Source organism: Caretta caretta, chromosome 5 (assembly GCF_965140235.1).
Source record: "Caretta caretta isolate rCarCar2 chromosome 5, rCarCar1.hap1, whole genome shotgun sequence".
In the NCBI taxonomy this organism is placed as follows: domain Eukaryota; kingdom Metazoa; phylum Chordata; order Testudines; family Cheloniidae; genus Caretta; species Caretta caretta.
The window spans coordinates 46,418,358-46,438,560 of NC_134210.1; the positions used below are offsets into that span (position 1 = coordinate 46,418,358).

Below are 20,203 nucleotides of genomic sequence, written 5' to 3' on the forward strand. Positions count from 1 at the left end.
CCCCCTTTCAAAGACAGTGCATTTCATTTGGACTGTACAGCATAAACATTGCATGAGTCCAGATGATTACGTGTTTTCTGTCTGATATAAGGTTACAATTTTATTACTTTATGTATATCATAATAAAAACATTCATTTTATATCATACAAATTTTACGAAATAAAGAGCACTATCCCTTTTCCAGAGTTCATACAGTAGCATGAGAGGATAAGCCTTTTCATAGGCTGATAAAAGTGGAGAAGGGAAAAGAGGAAGAGCCCACTTAAAAGAGAAAACACTAAGTATACTTTTCATCATTGGAAATTCATCATTTTTCAGATCTTTTGTTGACACCATAACGCATCTTGTGATATATTTACATAGCCCACACCATTTTAGAGGAAAAATAAAGTTCTCCTCTCTGTGATTTTATTACTCTTTCATTTTTACACCAATTAATCAAAATCATTCAGAAAAAATGTATGCATCTGTGGAAAGTCATATAACCCTATTTTCATTATAACAGTGAAAATTATTAGTGCATTTTTCTAGTACATTTTACTTTACATTGACATTTTTAGACAGGCATTGTATGGTATCAGTTTCTATCCCACACTATAAAACTCTTGAGTTATTGTTATAATACAGCACAAAAATAAAGCTAAATGCATAGCAAAAAATAAAATATGCAAGGAGCTTATGTTTTTCAATTTAAAAAATTCCCTTTGACAAATTTAGGGGTTTTTTTAAAAAAAAAATTCCTTCATTATTCATCAGTTCTGATTTGATGCACTGAAAATGTATTTATTTTTCAGATCAAATTATTTTTAGCAGTTTCTCTTTTAATGGCTTGGAAATGTATTTATATAAGTGGTTTGGAGCTCTACGTACAGTATTACTCTCTTTACACCGTGTTCTGCAAATCTAAGCTTTTTGCAGCAGAATGTTCCTGTTCCCTGTGTTTCTCTGTTTTATTTAAATTAAACTGAATTATTAAAATTACTCAATTCCTGTTAATATTCTCAGACATCGAATTAGGAAATCCTATTATGCTGTAAAAAGCTGCGATAATATAAGTTGCTTCCTTACATAAATAAATAAATGACCGATATTACTGGAGGCTTTAAGCTGCAAGAAAAAAATGGAAGAAGTCTTTTATCCTGGTTTTTAGAGGGCATCAGCAGCTTGCTTTTATGAAAAAGTAACAGCTAAATGCACTGCAAATAATTTGCAGTAATCCAGTTCAGTGATTCATGTGTCTGCTTTAATGGGTCATAATTCAGGGTAAAGTAACTGAGTGCAGTCAGAGTGCAGACACTGCTTATGCCAGGGACAGTATCTCTTCATAAAACACACCTCAGCAGAAGCAGTTTGCCAGCCCCCTAATACCCTCTGATGTTTTGATGTCCTGCATATTTTTCCGATTAAGTTTTGAGTGCCATGTTTTTAGTTGTATTTCCACATTCATTATCCTCACGTAGACCCTTCAGCGGGTTTGCCATATATGATTATTTTTTTAATGATGCCTTTCTTTCCACTTCAGCAGTTTAATAATCTAGCACATGGCTGCTTCTCAGTACTCAGCATTCACCTCCCCGGTACAGAAGAGGACATGTGGTTTGGCTTCAAAATTCCATTTGCAGCATTAGAAATGCATATTCCCTATGGAACAACATTTGTTTGACATAACCATTCATTTTTATTACCTCTTTAAATATGTTTATCCAGAGTTATCAATAATCATAAATAACTTGTATTCTCTTCTTGTCCTGTTTTTTTCCGCAGACAAAATTGCTTACCCAGTACATATTAAATCTCAGCAAGTATGATCAAAGCTACGACATCAGAGACCGTACAAGATTTATTAGGCAGCTTATTGTTCCGAATGAGAAGAGTGGAGCTTTAAGCAAATATGCCAAAAAAATATTTCTGGCACAGAAACCTGCCCCATTGCTTGAGTCTCCTTTTAAAGGTATGACTGCCAAAATCATCTGCAGAATGTTGATTGCCTAAAGCAATGTGGCAGCATATTCTCTTTCTAATATGCCTAAAATTGTGTCACTTTGAAAATACAAATGAGAACAGTATGCACTTTGCTTAATTACTTGTTTTTCAACAAGCAAGGTTTAAAGTCATAATAACATCTTGGTTTGTATGTTGCCCGCATATCATATTTACCTGATAATCCTGAACATGTTTATCAATTTCTATTCATGTTGGGTTTAAATTTGGTTTGAATAATAGAAAGTATACATCTCAAGTAAGAGTAAACTTCTCTTTTATTTAGGGAGATGTCTTTGCCACTCAGCAAGATTGTCCACATTAATAGAGGGAATGTTAGTGTAACTATTGTTAATACATTATCCATATGAAATTTAATAAAAATGTAATCTATTCAGGTTCTTTTTCAGATGTGGCTATTTCTCTGATACTTGTTTTCCCTAGGTATTTTTAAAAATCAAAACTACTATATAGGATTCTTTCCTGTTAAAAAGTTATCATTCCAATTAAAAATATAATCTTGTGCTGCTTCTTCGCCATTTTATTTTGTATATAGTTATTGAATCCAGGATTTAAAGCTCTAAAAGCAGCTTCATTTTGAAAAAAAAACTATTACAATTCTGGATGTGTTTGTGCCAAGACATGTATATGGATTGTTTAACTGTGCTGTCATTCTTAATATTCACAGTAAAGTAATTTTTAGAGAAGCTACATTTCAGAGCAACACCTCTAAACACACTGACTGATTAGCTTTTTTATTGACCATTATGGGGGAGATTATTGTAATCTATGGACTGAAATCAGTTTTTTGACCTATGAAGAGCTTCCTAGTTTATATTTATTCCATGACATTTGAGGTAATATAATGCCAATTACCTTTAGCCATGATTAAGATTGCTCTTTGTGATATAGAGCTCATGTTGTTTGTATATTTTTTCCCCTCCCCTTTTTTTTTAATAGATCGGGATCGTTTCCAGCTTGGCACCTTATCTCATACTCTGAACACCAAAGCCATTGGGTACCTGGAGTTATCTAATTGGCCAGAGGTGGCGCCTGACCCATCAGTGCGAAATGTTGAAGTAATTGAGTTGGTACGCTGACATTAAGAGTAACTTTGCTTAACGTATTTGTAGACATTTAAGATAAAATAGTTGTGTTATATAAAAGAAATGGTTTTAAATTATTCTTTTGGTTTGTGTAAACTGCAAATTGAATCCAGTCATCTTATGTGGCCTACATCCAGGGAAAAAAAATTAGATGCTCCCCCACTGAGATGCAGTGTGTGTTTCCTCATGGAAAATGTTCCTTTTTTTCATCTTCCTCATGGATGTTTTTTACTCACTTCCATGAGTTTTCTTCACCTTGGTTTATTGAGTTTTTGTCAGTTGTGCAGCAATATTTTGATTGCAGTTGATGGTGTAGAAGTTGCAGTAAATGAAACTTCTTCCCATTTAATATAACCTTTAATCTAATCTAAGCCTAAACAGAAGAAAATAAGGAAGTATCATTATAAACAAGAGCAAACAGAGGACTCAAAGATAAACCATGAAAGTGTCCTTTGCATATTTTTCATAGTATAATGGAGATGGGGAAAGAAACAATGGTATGCAAAATCTATTCAGAAAACCTAAAATGCACAATGTATCACTTTTCTTCATCTTCTGATGGGATAGTCAGTTTTTGAATTAAGAATCAGTTTTCCACCTTCATACTAATTTCATGCTTAAATTGTGAACTTAGAACAGGGCCTAGTTTTCCATGTGTTTGTATGTCAAGTAGCATGATGGGGCCCTGATCCTTAATGCAGCTTCTAGGCTCCACATGTATATATGATGGGTGGGATTTTATTTTCAAAATCACCTGAGTAAGAGCACAAGTCCCATTCAGTCAGTGGGACTTCTCCTGAATCATTCAGGCACTTTTGAAAATCGTGTGTGTGTGTGTAAATTACTATTATGACATCAGAGGTGAGCTAGACAGCCACCAAAACAGAAAAGCTTCTTGTCAACTGTCTAAATGAGTCATCTTGATTATCACTACAAAAGTTTTTTTCTCCAGCTGATAGCTCATCTTAATTAATTAGCCTCTTGCTGTTGATATGGCTACTTCCACCTTTTCATGTTCTCTGTATGTATATATATATATATATATATCTTCTGACTATACGTTCCATTCTATGCATCTGATGAAGTGGGCTGTAGCCCACGAAAGCTTATGCTCAAATAAATTTGATAGTCTCTAAGGTGCCACAAGTACTCGTCATCTTTTTGTAAAGGAGTGTGATCTCCATCCTGAGCAGCTGCCAAGCTAAATTAAACATGATGTACTTAGCAGGCAGTAAGACAGCCAGGGACAATGAAGCAGCCAATAAGGTAAATTACAAGGGCTAGGACATAGCATGTTGTAAAGAGTTGGGATCTCTTCTTTAGTAAATGGATGATCTGTTTGCTCCTATTCCAGCTGAAATTGCAGCAAAAATGGGTCTTAAGGAGGGACTTGAATGAAGAGGGTCTGAGGGAAAGCTAATCAGCTCAGGAAGGGCATTCAAGGAGTAGAGGAGGGCCTGAAAGAAGGTGTGAAGACATCTTTACACCTAATATTGAAGACAGTAAGGTGTTTGGCTGCTGCAATCACAGGAAATTGATCATGTGAGATATATCCTCTTGTTTCTAATAGATAACCGCTCAGGGATCTTGACACATGACAGTCCTTCTCCAAGGGTATTGCCAAGTATGTCCTTGGGAAAATTCTTTACTGACCCCAGTTTTGCAGTCTCTTTAATACTATGTATGAGAGAGAACCTGAGTGGTTAAGCATCTCAAGGTACCACTGATATCCAAGTAAATGTTCATGTTTTTCCCATGAATATTAGTTGGGAGGTAGAGAATTCAAATGTAGATTACTCTGAGGAAAAAAACATTATCAGAAGTACCCATGTTTGTACTGAGCTTTAACCAAGTCTGTGTGATCCCTGTGTTCATACAATTCAATAGCTTCCAACCCTACTACCATAGCTTCCTGTTCTCTAAATTTTAATGTGATTTCCAAATCACTGCCACCACTGTGTAACTGACTTGCACCACTCTACTAGCTTAGCTGGCTATCAGAGGGTTTTTCCCAGGCTACAGCAATCCTCCACAGGTCCTACACTGCTCTATTGCCCTCCTTCTCCCATGGTATAGGGAACTTGGATGAGGAGGAAAGGATATGGCCAGAACATGTGTGTTCTGGTGCGTAAAAATTGCCTGTTAGGGGGGACATTGCAGCCTAGAACAAGATAGTTGCAGCCCTAAGATTACACTTAAAACTTGGGGGCGTTGAAGGTGGTGTATAGTCACCTTTCTCATTCTTTATTCCCTCAAGGCCTATGGAAAGCTGAGCTCAGTTGGACCCAGTGATCTAGTACTCCTGGTTTTATCATAATACAATCTATAATAATTTGCCTTATCTTACATATAATAATCCTTTTTGGAGGCAGTCTGTGATCCCATTGGCTTTCTTCACCACATTGTCTCTTTTTCTACATAACTGAATATAGAAGTAAATTATTTTACTAAATACTTTCAATTTAAGTTTACATATGCAGAAACATTTGTAATTCACTTACAGGGAAAAGAATGGTCTGTGGCATTAGGCAAGGCAAAGAAAGAGAAACCTACAGAGAAGTTTTACTCTGATTCAGAGGAGGAATCAGCCAGTACTACTGACACCGGTATGTATATGGCTACTAATTACAAGTCTTTTTGATTTATCATACCATCAAAACGTGGTGCTATTACAGCTGGAGCAGTTAAAAAACATCAGTGTTATGTATAAATGGGGGAATAATGCTTACACTTAACTTCATGGCAGCTGTGTGATAAGTACTAATTGTATGGCTAATGTCATCTGTAAGTATGTAAATTATATGAGTTTAATAGACTTTACTTTGCTTCTTAGTTAAAATACATGGAAAGGCGTTACTCTTATCAAACTTGACTGATCTTGAGAGGTTCTGCAACCCACTGAAGTCAAATGTGCATACTGTCTAGGAATAAAAATGTCTACAGACATAGTTGTGGGGAGTTACAGATATTTATCATCTCTCAGGATTGGATCCCAGGTGTTTTAATTGGCTTTTACTGAGGTACCTGTTTTGGCCACATGCAATGGCATGTTGTTAATACCCAGCTACATTATAGTGCAGCGATACTCAGACTGAGGCTTGAGAGCCATAAGTGGCTCTTTAATATGTATCCTGCAGCCCTTTGCAGCACATGATATTAAAACCGTGTAATTTAATTATTAACCAATTAGGATGCTTTTACTTTGTTGTTAACCAGTTGTAGTTGATAAAATAATAATACTTGGTCAGTCATTTTGATGTGAGAATAATAAATAAATAAAATAAAACTAAATATTTCCCCTGTCATGCTGTTTAAATATGAATATATAATACTATAGTTAATGAAGCAATGAATTCATACGACTATGGCTCTTTTGGTTAATGATGATGACTAATTTGGCTCCTGAACCACTGAGGTCAGAGTATCACCACTATGTTATATTTTACTATGTTTTCTATTAATGGAGGTTTGATTGCATTATGCTTTCACTATAGAGTACCAAACTTTCTATTTATGTAGACATTGGGCTCATGAAAGAATGGCAGATGGCTCATATCAGAGGAGTTGTGTGAAATAAGCGAAGTAAGGAACCATGTGTCCAGATACTCCAGTCTTTTAAGGGTACTTAAAGCCACATAAGCAGCTTCTTGAGGCTGCCCCTCTCCACTGCATCTGAATATAGTTCAGACATAGGGGGCAATCAGGGCCTCAATGTTTAGCATTTGAGAATCAGAAGAATTAGCATGTGTGTATGTAAGGTTGAAATGCATGGAAAAGAGATGTTTTCACATCTGAATTCCCCCTAAAAAATGAGTGCATCTGAGTAGAGGAGAATTACTTAGGATGATTGGTGGATGAAGCTAGAAAGGGATACATTCAACTTAGACATGAGGAATGTTTTTCAACTATAAGATTAGTTAGAGAATGAATAACTTATTGAAATAGGTGGTTAAATCATCAGTATAGGTGTTCTAGATTAGATTAGATAAATACTTAGGCAGTTAGTGTAGAGGGTAGTCCTTCATTAGAGTAAAGGCTTGGTCTAGAGGATTCAGGAAGTCGTTTCTTACTCCTTGTGTTTACATGTATTTTTTTTCAAGAGTATTGGTAAGGATCCTGGTACAACTAATCAATTTAAAGTGTCCTAATTTGGACGGGTACAGTACCGTGTGTTCAAGAGAACAGTCTTTTGAAATAGCAAAACTTACAAGTTAGCGATAAAGAAAATAAAAAACAAAAAATGTTTGGACTCTGGGTAAATATAAAATCCAGCAAATAAAATTATACATTTTTTTTATAGCTATATACACATTTGGGCTCCACTATGTACTACATATATAAAACTATATTCATAAAAATGTAAGATTTAGTGTTTTTGTGTTTTAGAGAGTGAATCTACTAGTGAAAGTGAAAAAGAGAAGAATGAGAAGGAAGAAGGCAGCAGCATGGAGAATAGTGAGAGTTCTTCAAGTGAAGAACTGAGTGACAGTGAATCAGAGAGCAAAGAAGGTACAGCAAAGAAAAAGTTCAAAACTACTGAGGAAAGGTAAATATGTAGTGTGTTTTTATCCTTTAAAGAGCATTCGGAGTGCTTTGGATGTAAACACGCTTTTGAATACCAAATTAGGCTACTTCCTTGAGTCAGAGGAAATATCTGAAAATATTGGCTTAAAAGAACCGTAGACACCCATGCATTTTGAGTGACATTACCTTTTTCAGTATAGTTTGAATGTGTGTTTCATATTTTCATTAATTGAACTCTTCTTAAGCTGAATTTTCATACCTCAGTAGTAAAATCTTGGGGTGGCTTTCTGAAAATAGAAGTAACCTTGGGAGGCTAGTTAAGGGATCAGGCAGTTGTATGAAACACTTAATTACCTTTTGTGGCAATTTTGCTGAGGGCTAAAATTAAATCCTTCAACACTTTGCCATTATGTAACTAAGACAATTGATTTTTCTAAATAATGTTATATTAAAAAGATTATGATTGAAATAGTAGAGGCAAGGGCTGTGAAGGGAGACAGTTATAAGATATTTAAGTGTTAGCGTTTTTTAAGATTGTCCATTAACAACAGCGTTATCAAGTATTAGAGTATCATTAAAATTTTGAGTAATTGGGGCTAATACCTTGGATTGTATGAATCTGTTTTTCCATGCCGTCAGCAAGTGGTCTCTGCCGACATGATCACCCTTTACTCTGTATCCTGCTGCCAGCTCACTTGATGAGTTTGCAGCTCAGCTCAGTCGTGGCTGACAGCGTTGATTGGGGCGCAGTACGCACTCTGCTCCTTTTATTACAGACAGTAATTAAAGCAGCTCGCCCTGCCACTTCCATAACAAACACAGCATAATGCCCTAATTATGACTTTATTAATTTAAGTCAGGATTTAATGATTTTAAAAGTGATTTATATTGTTTTTCCTGTTCAGAACAAATGAAATCTGTAGGTTAAATTAATACAGGCTTTTCATCATTGCAAAGTTAAAAAGCTAGTTACCAGTAAATTCTTTTCATTAGATTAACATGTGAAATTCTAAGTAGTTAGGTAAACAATGATTACCCATCAAAATTGAATGATGCATAATAAAATAAGATTTTCAAGATAAAAGTATTATCTTAAAGCTAGAAGCTGTGTTTATTCAAAACAAATTGCTTTACTTATTGAACTAAAAGAATATCTGACTCACAGTGGATTCCTTTTTGATGCAAATACTATTGTTTAGGTTCCATGTTAGGGCCTGTGAGGAAACAGAGATGGGTTTGGTTGGCACCAGTTTTGGTTGGAATGAATAACTAAGTTTAAACAGAAGCAAACTGACTTTTTTCAGTGACCTCATAAATGTTTGTGGAAGGTTATTGTATATGCAGTTTAATTCTGATATTACTTCAAAAACCTATTTCTTTCACCTTGGTTTTGAAGAACAGATATGCTCTTGTAACAGTTGCTTTCTACATGGCGCTGTAGCACTCTTGTTCAGTTTTAGATTCATAGCATGTTAAAGCTTCTGCCGTAAGCAGCACTATTTTCCTTTGGTTCTAAAAATATAATTTTTAGAGTTCAAATATAATTACATGTGCTGTGTAGTGTTACCATATCTCCATTTTTAATAAGTGGGAATCATATTAGCTTCAGAGAATTCAATTCTAAGAAATATTGATTTTTTTTCCTCCAAACTTTTTTCTGTGTCCTTAGATTTTTTTTCAAGGTTTTTTTCCTCCCTGTAAAATATTGTGCATCTTGTGGAACAGTAGCATCACAGAGCACATACCTTCATTTCCCCCAAAGACTTAGCAAAAGTATAAAATTTATTTAAAAAACAGAACCAAAACTTCCATTAAAAATCCGGGCTCTATATAGTTGCCTTACTCTTGTTGAGTGGTATCTTGCCCTGTGAAATATTCCACTGACATGCATGGACTATTTCAGTAAGGTACTACTCAACATGAGAGAAAACCTTTTGTAGTACTAAACACCCATTTTTTCTTGGTCTGTGTGTATAAAAACATCTTCTGTATTTTCCGCAGTATGCATCCAATGAAGTGAGCTGTAGCTCACGAAAGCTTATGCTCAAATAAATTGGTTAGTCTCTAAGGTGCCACAAGTACTCCTTTTCTTTTTGCAAATACAGACTAACACGGCTGTTACTCTGAAACCTACTCAGCATGAGAAAGGGTGTGAGAAGGTGGCACAACAATAGCACTGTGTATTGGCCCCTTCCAGCCAATTATTTTTATAAATACTTTTCTCTTTCTAGTTAATTTAATTTAGAGGCATGAATGAACAATAGTACATTGACCAAAAAAGGATGTTTATTTGCCCCCCAAAAAGCTTTAAAATCCATCCAGATTCCTTTAATCAAAGCTTACCTAGTCTGAAAGTTTCTCAGTGTAATACAGTAGGCACATTTTTCTAGCAAATGCCATAAATTTAGTACACCCAGACATTAGTTATTCCCTTAATAGTTATTGATGACTTTGTTTTCAGTGGTGTTTTATGACCTTTCCATTTTATTGTTCTTTTTGAAGTATGTGATTATGTAATTGATGGGTTTGGATAATCTGGTAAGATAGTTTATTTAGAGATACACAGTAATGTCTGTATAGCTTTGTGGATATGTCTTGCTGTTGTGCCATTTTCACCAGGTTTCAGTTGTAATGAGGACTTGGTGGATAGAGCCTAGTTTATTAAAGGTTTGGAATGCCAGAGTGTAGAACATTCTCTGAGCTTTTGTTTTCTATGTGTCGGTTTCTTTTTACAACCAGATATTGTTCTTTATTCCTTGACTTTAAAAATGAATGAAGAACCTGTTCTTTTTACACACAGTGACTCAGATGAGACAGAGAAGAAAACAAAGTTGATTTCCAAAAAAAGGAAAAGTTCTGGTTCCTCTGACTCAGAATCTATCTCAACAGAGGAAAATTCATCGGACTCCGAATCAGAATCTGACTCTGAAAGTGATGCTGAGTCTAGAAAGCCTAAAAATGCTGCTGCCTCCAAGGTAAAATCTATATTACCTTGTATAAAGCTGTGTCCAGTCATTCATGTATGTGTATTCCTATTTTTTAATGGGCTCTGGGATCTAGAAATTCTCTGAGATTACGCTGCGTGGTAAAAATTAATTTTATTTATCCAGATTAAAACTACTTGTATATCTAACAAATATTTGAAACTAACCTTCTATGTGTTCCTGGGGCCAGAGTTCAATCTCAGTTACATCATAAGAATGTAAGAATGGCCCTACTGGGTCAGACCAAAGGTCCATCTAGCCCTGTATCCTGTCTTTTGACAGTGGCCAGTGCCAGGTGCCTCAGAGGGAATGAACAGAACAGGTAATCATCGAGTGATCCATCCCTTGTTGCTCATTCCCAGCTTCTGGCAAACAGAGGCTAGGGACACCATTCCTGCCCATCCTGGCTAACAGCAATTGATGGACCTATCCTCCATACATTTATCTAGTTCTTTTTTGAACCCTGTTATGGTCTTGGCCTTCACAACTTCCTCTGGCAAGTGGTTCTACAAGTTGACTGTATGTTGTGTGAAGAAATCCTTCCTTTTATTTGTTTTAAACCTGCTGCCTATTAATTTCATTTGTTGACCCCTAGCTCTTCTGTTATGAAAAATATAAACAACACTTCCTTATCTACTTTCTCTACACCAGTCATGATTTTATAGACCTCAGTCATATCTCCCTTTAGCTCTCTCTTTTCCAAGCTCAGTCTCTGTTTAGCTGTTGAAATCCCCTTGTGCAAATAAATTTAGGGCCAGATCTTCAAACATGAATGTAAAAAGTCATATGCACATTTGCACACCTCTGCGTAAGTGCACAGAAACCCCAGTGAATGTTAGTCAAGGTTTGCATGCACATACCTAAGGGTATTGGGTATTTGCAAAACTAAGAGCTTGGCTACACAGCGTGTTAAGTTTCAGAGTAGCAGCCGTGTTAGTCTGTATTCGCAAAAAGAAAAGGAGTACTTGTGGCACCTTAGAGACTAACCAATTTATTTGAGCATAAGCTCTCGTGAGCTACAGCTAACTTCATCAGATGCATTCAGTGGAAAATACAGTGGAGAGATTTATATACATAGAGAACATGAAACAATGGGTGTTACCATACACACTGTAACCAGAGTGACCACTTAAGGTGAGCTATTACCAGCAGGAGAGCTGAATGCTTCCGATGAAGTGAGCTGTAGCTCACGAAAGCTTATGCTCAAATACATTCGTTAGTCTCTAAGGTGCCACAAGTACTCCTTTTCTTACAGCATGTTAAAGTGCATTAGAGAAATCTGATTTGTAGAGCTAACATGCTGCATTCTAAAGGTATGTCTGGTCAGCCTACAGTAGTGAGCTTCCCACCCAAAGCTGGCACACTTGGGGTATTGGGGCTCGCACTTGCATGCTAAAACTAGCTGTGTAATCAGTGGTTTGAAGTTGCGGCTCAGGCTTGAAGCCCACTTTCATCCCAAGGCTTCAGATCATAGAATCATAGAATCACAGAATATCAGGGTTGGAAGGGACCCCAGAAGGTCATCTAGTCCAACCCCCTGCTCGAAGCAGGACCAATTCCCAGTTAAATCATCCCAGCCAGGGCTTTGTCAAGCCTGACCTTAAAAACCTCTAAGGAAGGAGATTCTACCACCTCCCTAGGTAACGCATTCCAGTGTTTCACCACCCTCTTAGTGAAAAAGTTTTTCCTAATATCCAATCTAAACCTCCCCCACTGCAACTTGAGACCATTACTCCTCGTTCTGTCATCTGCTACCATTGAGAACAGTCTAGAGCCATCCTCTTTGGCACCCCCTTTCAGGTAGTTGAAAGCAGCTATCAAATCCCCCCTCATTCTTCTCTTCTGCAGGCTAAACAATCCCAGCTCCCTCAGCCTCTCCTCATAAGTCATGTGTTCCAGACCCCTAATCATTTTTGTTGCCCTTCGCTGGACTCTCTCCAATTTATCCACATCCTTCTTGAAGTGTGGGGCCCAAAACTGGATCCCAGGCTGCAGCCTGAGCTGCAACTTCAAAGCATTTTATACTGTGTTTAGAATGTGTTTTATTTCATAGGAGAGGGAGTATATAACGTGTTGTCACTTCAGAATTGGGGAAGACTCCCAGATTCCATGAAATCTCTCATAAGATGCATAAAGTCCCAAGCTCTCAAATGTGGCTTTTAAGTTGGACTCTGAGAAGTGTCAAGGTACAAAAATGGCACCATCTCACTAAACAGAGCTGTTGTCTAGGTATGCTCAGTCATAACTGCTTACGTGAGTGGGGGGGAAAAAAGAGGTTACACTGCTTTTTTACTCAAGTTAACATTGTAAAGCTGAAATAGCTATGCGTGTGTGCTGGATACTATTCCTTCTTGCATATTCAAACAAATGTTTGAAGGCAGTGATTTTGCAGAGCTATAAATGAGGGCACTGTTCAGCTTGCAGAACCTTTATTATGGATGTCCGTGCATGAGAAGGAAAGAATCTAGCTCTGTTCTCAGATTTTGGCTGTATTTGTAGGCCTGGAAATTAGCAAAGTATTTTTTTACTTGTAAGCTGATCAAAATCTTATGTTCAAATCCGTGTGGACATAATAAATGTGAAACCCAGGCTGAACCTTGTAGGGAAGGAGAATAGTGAAAATTTCTGTGAAACACCTTTTCCTATTGTCAAAACGAAAACGTTTTGTTCATTTCTACCCATGTATTTTTTTATAGTAACTTCCAGGGATTTGAGAAGTCTCCATTTTAATTTTAATATGTTTATTTGAGAGTTAGGGATTTCAAAAATAAATCAAGCACTTTTCGTTCAAGATTCCTATTTCTTTAAAGACCAGTTAATATAATCAAAACAGATGTCACCTGACACTATTGATGTGGATATGGAAACAGTGTGACATATATGCCACAGTATGGATAAATGTGGAGGCCACAACTTTATTTAAAAGATTTTTTGACAAGGAAACCACTCCCCAAACTACCTAACAGGGCTGGTCTAGTGCTGATTTCAACTGCGCATGAGTGGCCTTGGTTTCTACAAACCTGAGGGTGGGTCCAAGGGCAGTGCCTCCTCTCCACTGTCAGGCCTGCCCATGAACCCTGGCTGGAAGCCAGAGTCCCAAAATATTCCCCTCCTCCACACAGGAAGTAGGAGGGATGAGATGAAGGGAGGCCATACACCGCATGAGACATGGAGGTCACGCCCTCACTGTGCAATGTTGTGCTCAGGGACCCTGCCCAAGCGGCTTATTGAGTTCCTGGGACCTAATATCAAACCCTCACTCACTCACACACACACACGCGATAGGGAATGGGGTGGTGATGGTAAGTAGATGAGAAAGAAACAGCTATCTCCTCTTTACCCACAAGCTGCAGAGCATCAGGAGAAGAACCAATGGGAGCACATGTAGCGCAGTCCCCTGTCCTTCCCCCCACCTCTCGCCCCCAACCAGGAGAACTGGTCCCATCCCTATTGCTTCCATACCCATCAAAGACTTATCTGGTTAGCAAGGTGAGCACAAGCAGCATTCCAATGCAGGTAAGTTTGTTCATATGTTCTACTGCACTACCACTTCACATATTTATTCTGGAAAACATTTTAGGTAATTTGAAAAAATGTTTTTAGGAATAAACTTTGAACATGCCTTGATTAATAATAGAGCTGATTGAATTTTTTCATTTTAAAGACTGACAAAAAAAGTTGCAGTTTTTGAAAACTGGAATACTTTAGTGAAAATTTTTGAAAAAATCATTTCTTTTGAAAAAATTGTAGAAAATATCACTTTCTGATGAGCTCTATTACTAAATACTTTATAAGAATAAAAAAACCTTTGATGTATTTAGGTTTCTTAAGATTTTCCATTTTAAAAGATTCTTTGAGAAGCTCTCACACCTCTGATGTGTGCAGCAGACCTTTGATATTAGGCAGTGGGAACAATCTTGAGCTACAGAAGTTCCTTTTCTTTATCTCATGAAATTTGGTTTAGCTTTTGCTGAAATTAACTGCTAAAAATGCCATTTCCTATCTCTGAATTGCATGTCTCAGGAAAATCTTGGCAGTATGCCAAAATAATAACTAAACTTATGAATATTCTAATATTGGGTTCATGCTGCCACAACAGTGCATGCACTATACCGAGACTACCTGAGAGCTTCCAGAGACCTATGGAGTGGGAAGGAAGAAGATAGACAGATAGGCACCTCTTCTACCCCACAGGCACCACATGGACAGGAGTGTCTTCCAGTTGATAGGTGATAATGGTTAATAAAGAGGCAGAAGGCTGAGGTGGTTATTGGGATCTCACCTACTTTTCTATATATTATACAGTATCCTTTTCTGCATGTTTGTTTGTGTTTTACAAAACAATAACTCTTTTAAAGCTGGAAACAAAGCCATTAAACCTCTAAGCAAAACTTTTAGTGATTCAGAGGCCACAACTGGATCGCTCTCTGGACTACTGTTTTGGATACCCTAATTTGGAATCCTTATGGATGTGTTTTTAAGCTTTGATTACAAGCAACAATGTAGGCAGTTGGAAGAGAGAGAGGAAAAATACTGGCTACTGAGTGGTGGGCTTCCATTGAACAATTACAGACTTCTGCATGTTGTGTTGGTGCATGACCACTGTTAAAATAATAGCAAATTATCATCTTGTATATCATCTAATATGCCAATATTTTTCCCCATCACAAAATACACCTTTCCCTATCAACCTGAAATCTGTTCTCAGTAGCTTTGGTTGTATTTGTTCACTGAGAATGTGGGTTTTCACAGAAATAATGACTTTCTGTAACTCTTCTTTCCAAAAGTTAAGGAGTTGGTCACTTCTTTGTGCCATCCCTTCCAATATCAGAATTTCCAGTTGAGTGCTTTCCAGTATCCAGCTGTGCAATGTGCAGTGTATGGAAAAATTGCGCCACACAACATATATTGCCTTATCTCTGTTGCTGGCTTATATCATCATTTTTGTGACTATATGACCAAACGTCTGTAACAGATATATAGCACTAGTCATATCTGTGCCTTCACGCTTGGAAAATTGACTATAGGTACGTCTGTGCTTAAGGCAGCGTGTAGAGTACAGACACTGCTAGCAGGATATAAATATCTGTGTAGATGGTGAGGCACTGCTTATTAGAGTAGAATTCCCTACATGCCTGAGCCCTAGGGGGTATGGGCGCTCTATGTGCCCAAGCAGTGCCTCTCACATCTACACTGCTATTTTTAGTGTCCTGCTGCCAGAGCCCTTCACCACTGCAGCAAAAGACTCTGGCCAGGGGGAGGAAGTGGGGAAAGGTTCTGGTAACCAAAGCTATGTGCTGCTGTGTGTAGCTATTACAGCAGTGGATGGGTGAGGTTGTGTGGCCTGCAGTATGTCAGACTAGACACTGGTCCCTCCTGGTCTTGTAGTCTGAGTGTGCTACACATACCCTACATGCTGCTGCACGTGTAGACAAGGTCTTTGAGTCCATGAAGTAGATGCCAACATTGTTATGAAATGGTAAATAAGAATTAGTTGTATGTTGTCGCTTGCACCACAGCTGACTGGTGACAATGGAATTTACATCAGAATAACTCAACTTCAAAGAAAAATTTGACTTTTTTTTCTTTCCCCCAAAAAACCTTACTACAGCTTATGCTGGCTAACACTATAAAACGAAAACTATTCTTGATGCTACAAGATAAATAATGGATACATGAGATGAAAATTACTTCCTTGAGGGGGTTTTCTTGCTGGTTAGGGTAATCACTTATAGTTTCATAAATCATGGAAAATACTGTCATTCATAAATAAATGAGTACACCATATTTTTTAAAGGCTGGAGTAAAATTTATTCTCTTCCCCCCTCTCCAAAAATCAGTGATACCATTTTAAGTGCAGGATAGTACATAACAAGGTGCGAAATATTTAGGTATTTTAATTGCTTTAGTGTTAGTCGCTTAAATTTCAGCCTGTGTCTCAATGCTTACATTCTCATGTCTCTGTACTTATAAAGGCTTGTGGTTAGCTCACAGCAGCAGCACCTGCAGTTATTCCTTACAGTTCATATAATTTGGGAGAACTTTCCCTCTTGAGTGTAGATATTTTCAATAATGCATCAAAACTAATTAATACTATTCTGTATAAACAGATGTAGATATAGAGCATTTGTATTGTGCATCTGCATGTATATTCTGGGAGTATGTCTTCACCACAGTTAACCCAGGCTCTTACTAACTCCCTTCCATCCATATACGCAAACGTCTTGTCCCTGTTTAGTGGCACTTTAAACCCAAACTAGCTGGCAAGGCTGGGATATGGGTTAGAGCCCAGGTTCTGCTTTCAATCAAGATGGTAATCTGCCCACTTTGTGGTGAGGTTGTAAACTAAATCACTCGAGTGCTGGTAGTCCACTAGTGTCTTCCCACAATAACTCCCGTGTGTCCAAGGCTCCAGAAGACCAGACAAGTTCTTCCACAATTTACTGGGAAAGAATCATAGTGGTTCAGCTTACTGCAGCACAAAGAACCATGGGATATGCTCCTGGAAGTCCTAGCAATACACATGAGAAAGTGCAGCACCAGTGAGGATGCTAACTCAAGTATGTCTGTGCAGAATGGCTGCTCATGGTTAGGCAAGGCTGGCCTGGGTGCCAGTCACCCAACCTTAACTCTTCAGCAAAGACACCTGTAGTGACTTTGTGTATAAGCATTAGCGCTTAAGCTTAGAGAATACAATCCTTTGTATAATGAAACAGTACTTGCCTTGAAGAAAATGTCTTATGAAACTGTGTGTCAGATAAGCAGCTTTCCTTATAATGCAGACTAAAATAGTAATCTCTGCTGTATTGTATGAAGAACATTCATGGTTATATCACAAAAGATATCGTTGTATTACAACTGTAAATTATGTCCCATTGTTAAATATACAGGTGCAGAAGGCTTTGTTTAAAATAATGTATTTTAAACTGTTGCAAATTATTCTTCACTAGAACAGATTTTATTCCGCATTTCAGTTCTGTTTCAAGAAAAGTTTACCTGAAAAATATATTATAACACATACTTTTGTGTGTGTGTATATTTTTGTATGTTTACACACATAGCTATACCAAATATTTTATATGCAGTGTGTAATGTATATTAGTGTCAATAGTACCTCTGTCTTGAACCCATTTCCTCCTAACTCAGCTTCTCATTATGCAGCAATTCTGCAAGCCTCTGCCACATGGAGAGTCTTTAGATTAATTTTACTGTTCAGACACCAAAATAAAATATAATTGTTTGCATTGATTCTAGACACTGTAAAAATCTAAGATGAAACTTGAAGGTTTAGCTTATGTATCGTGTGGATTTGATCCTACCATTGATTGCACACTCATAATTTCCATTTACTTTCCTGGGAGTTCTGAGTATGCAGGGCACTCAGGATTGGGCCGTCATGATTATTTGTGTATATCACGTAAATAGGCTGTATAAACAAAGCAAATTGTGCTTATCCTACAAAGATCGCATACAAAGTTTTAAAACATCTGTTCTTTGCTGGTCACCATTGTGCACTTTAGCTGATCTGTGCAGCGGTGTTTGGTTTATTTTGTTAGTTTGTTTACAGAAGTCCCCAGATGTATAATCTGATCAATGTGGTCTGACACTTTTTCCCACATAAAGTCCCATTGAAGCCAATGGGATCAGATTTGGATTGTGGGGCCTCCCATTTGGATCAGATCGTAGATTGTGGTGCCAAAGATTGTACTTAACTGTGGTTTGTTTTTAAATGTTTGATTATTTATTAGGGCCTGTGTGTGTGTGTGTGTGTGTAATGGGAGTTATTGTGGGAAGACACTAGTGGGCTACCAGCACTTGAGTGATTTAGTTTACATCCTCACTGCAAAGTGGGGAGATTACCCCCCCCCCCACACACACACACACGTGCGCATGCTAATAAATGAATTGATTTATCATGTTCATTGTGAATTTTAAAAATTTTCAACTGTAAAACATTGCAGAAAAGAGATCAGATCTGCATATTATAGAAAAGATAGCTAAGGTTTGACAGGAATATTTCCTAAAGTAAAGAGAGGTACAAGAAATAACAGGTTTAACTTTCACTTCCACAACAAATTTACATAAATCTATGTGGGCTGAAGTCTTCGATTTTACAGTACCTCTATAAATCTCATATTTGTCTTGTGTGAATGTAATATGCAGTTTTATCTCTTTCTATGAAATGATCCCATATTGTATCAAAAGCATAGATTTCTGAAGTTATGCAAGTGCTATTTAAAGAGGGCCACCTTGTGTTCTGTAAATGGCCGCAGACTGGAACGACCCTCATGACGGGTGAAGAATTTTTTAAACTTAAAAAAAAAAAATCTTATTGGCGTTCATGCACTGAGGTTTCTTAATTGTCCAGTCCTTACGGTTTCTATATGAGTTTGATCCAGTGTACAAAGAGGCATAAGATTCATTGTTTTTCTTCCTCTATAATTCAAATTGAAAATATTTCATGTAAATATTGTGCTGTATGAAGCCAGAAATTAACATTGACTGTGTTACATTTCCAAGTTCACTCCAGGTCTAGAGAACTTTACATTATGTTGAGCCTATTTTTGAGTTTGTTTTTCATTTGTTGTTTCATGGTGTGGACTTGAATCAATACCTTGTTTAGCACAACCACCATTAGAAAAATGGTTGCTTTTTATGTAAATATTTTGCATCTGCATCTAGGTATATTTTCTACTGTTAAAATTAGCATGTAAGATGGCCCCAAATCACTTTTGCTGCATGTAATATTTTTAATATTTTCACAATTCACTCTTTAAAAATTTAACTTCGAAAAAGCTTGTTTTATTCTATTTAGTTAAACTACAGTGAGTAGAGAATTCACTTTCTTACCCTGCTGTTTTGTATTTCATTTTGCAATAGGGACACTCTGAGGTATTCAGATACATAATCAAATATTGTAGAAATAAAATGGAGATTTGAGGATGATGCACAGATAAATAGGAGTCTCTACATTGGGATTTTAAAATCAGCTGCCATTGGCGTCCTTATACAAACCTAATACAGTCACTCAACTGTTAAAAACCTGATCCACTATTTAAAAAAAAAATATACAAAAACAAATTGTCTATCTTTCTGCCTGATCTCTTTTCAAGTGCTAACACAGTGGAAACAGTGGGTGATCTGTCAATGCATTTGGTTTGTCAATGATGGTTTTGTATAAATATTGGGAGGCTAAAAAATAGAATTCACACAGTAAAATATGATTTCATCTGCCTTTTCTCTGCAGCTCCATGGCTCATGCTGTGGTGTGAAATTCTCATTTTACACACTTTGCAGGCGGAGCACATGAATTATGTATTGAGCAAGAGAAATCTCCTGCTTCAAGTCCTATATGCATTTATCCAGGTTCTATCTCTATTACGAAAATGAATTGCAAATGGAGAAATGTTGGATAGACTATAGCTTAACTACTTTGTTTAGCATTCAGCTTTTTTTCATAGTAGGTTCTTTAAGTAGGAAGCTGTTTTGATTTTACTGTGGATTTATTTTTTTTAAAGAAAAAAATGAAAAATGTCACAGAAATGCCAAACATCAGAACCTTTTTAGAGCCTTGATTTGGAAGGCAAGGCTTTTTTGTATTCAGTAGA

The 20,203-nt window shown here is 37.0% G+C and overlaps 1 protein-coding gene across 3 annotated transcripts in view; it reads left to right on the top strand.

Annotated features, from left to right (window-relative positions):
- Positions 1–20,203, top strand: part of AP3B1 (adaptor related protein complex 3 subunit beta 1) — a 344,461-nt gene that overhangs the window by 220,426 nt on the left and 103,832 nt on the right. For all 3 annotated transcript variants that reach the window (XR_007356822.2, XM_048851142.2, XM_048851143.2), the window contains exons 16-20: positions 1,766–1,952; positions 2,942–3,072; positions 5,591–5,693; positions 7,474–7,633; positions 10,412–10,586. Coding sequence is in view for 2 of the 3 variants with exons in the window: in XM_048851142.2 (XP_048707099.1) it covers positions 1,766–1,952; positions 2,942–3,072; positions 5,591–5,693; positions 7,474–7,633; positions 10,412–10,586 (756 nt within the window). In the remaining variant the exon portion in view is untranslated. The remainder of the gene's footprint in view (positions 1–1,765; positions 1,953–2,941; positions 3,073–5,590; positions 5,694–7,473; positions 7,634–10,411; positions 10,587–20,203) is intronic.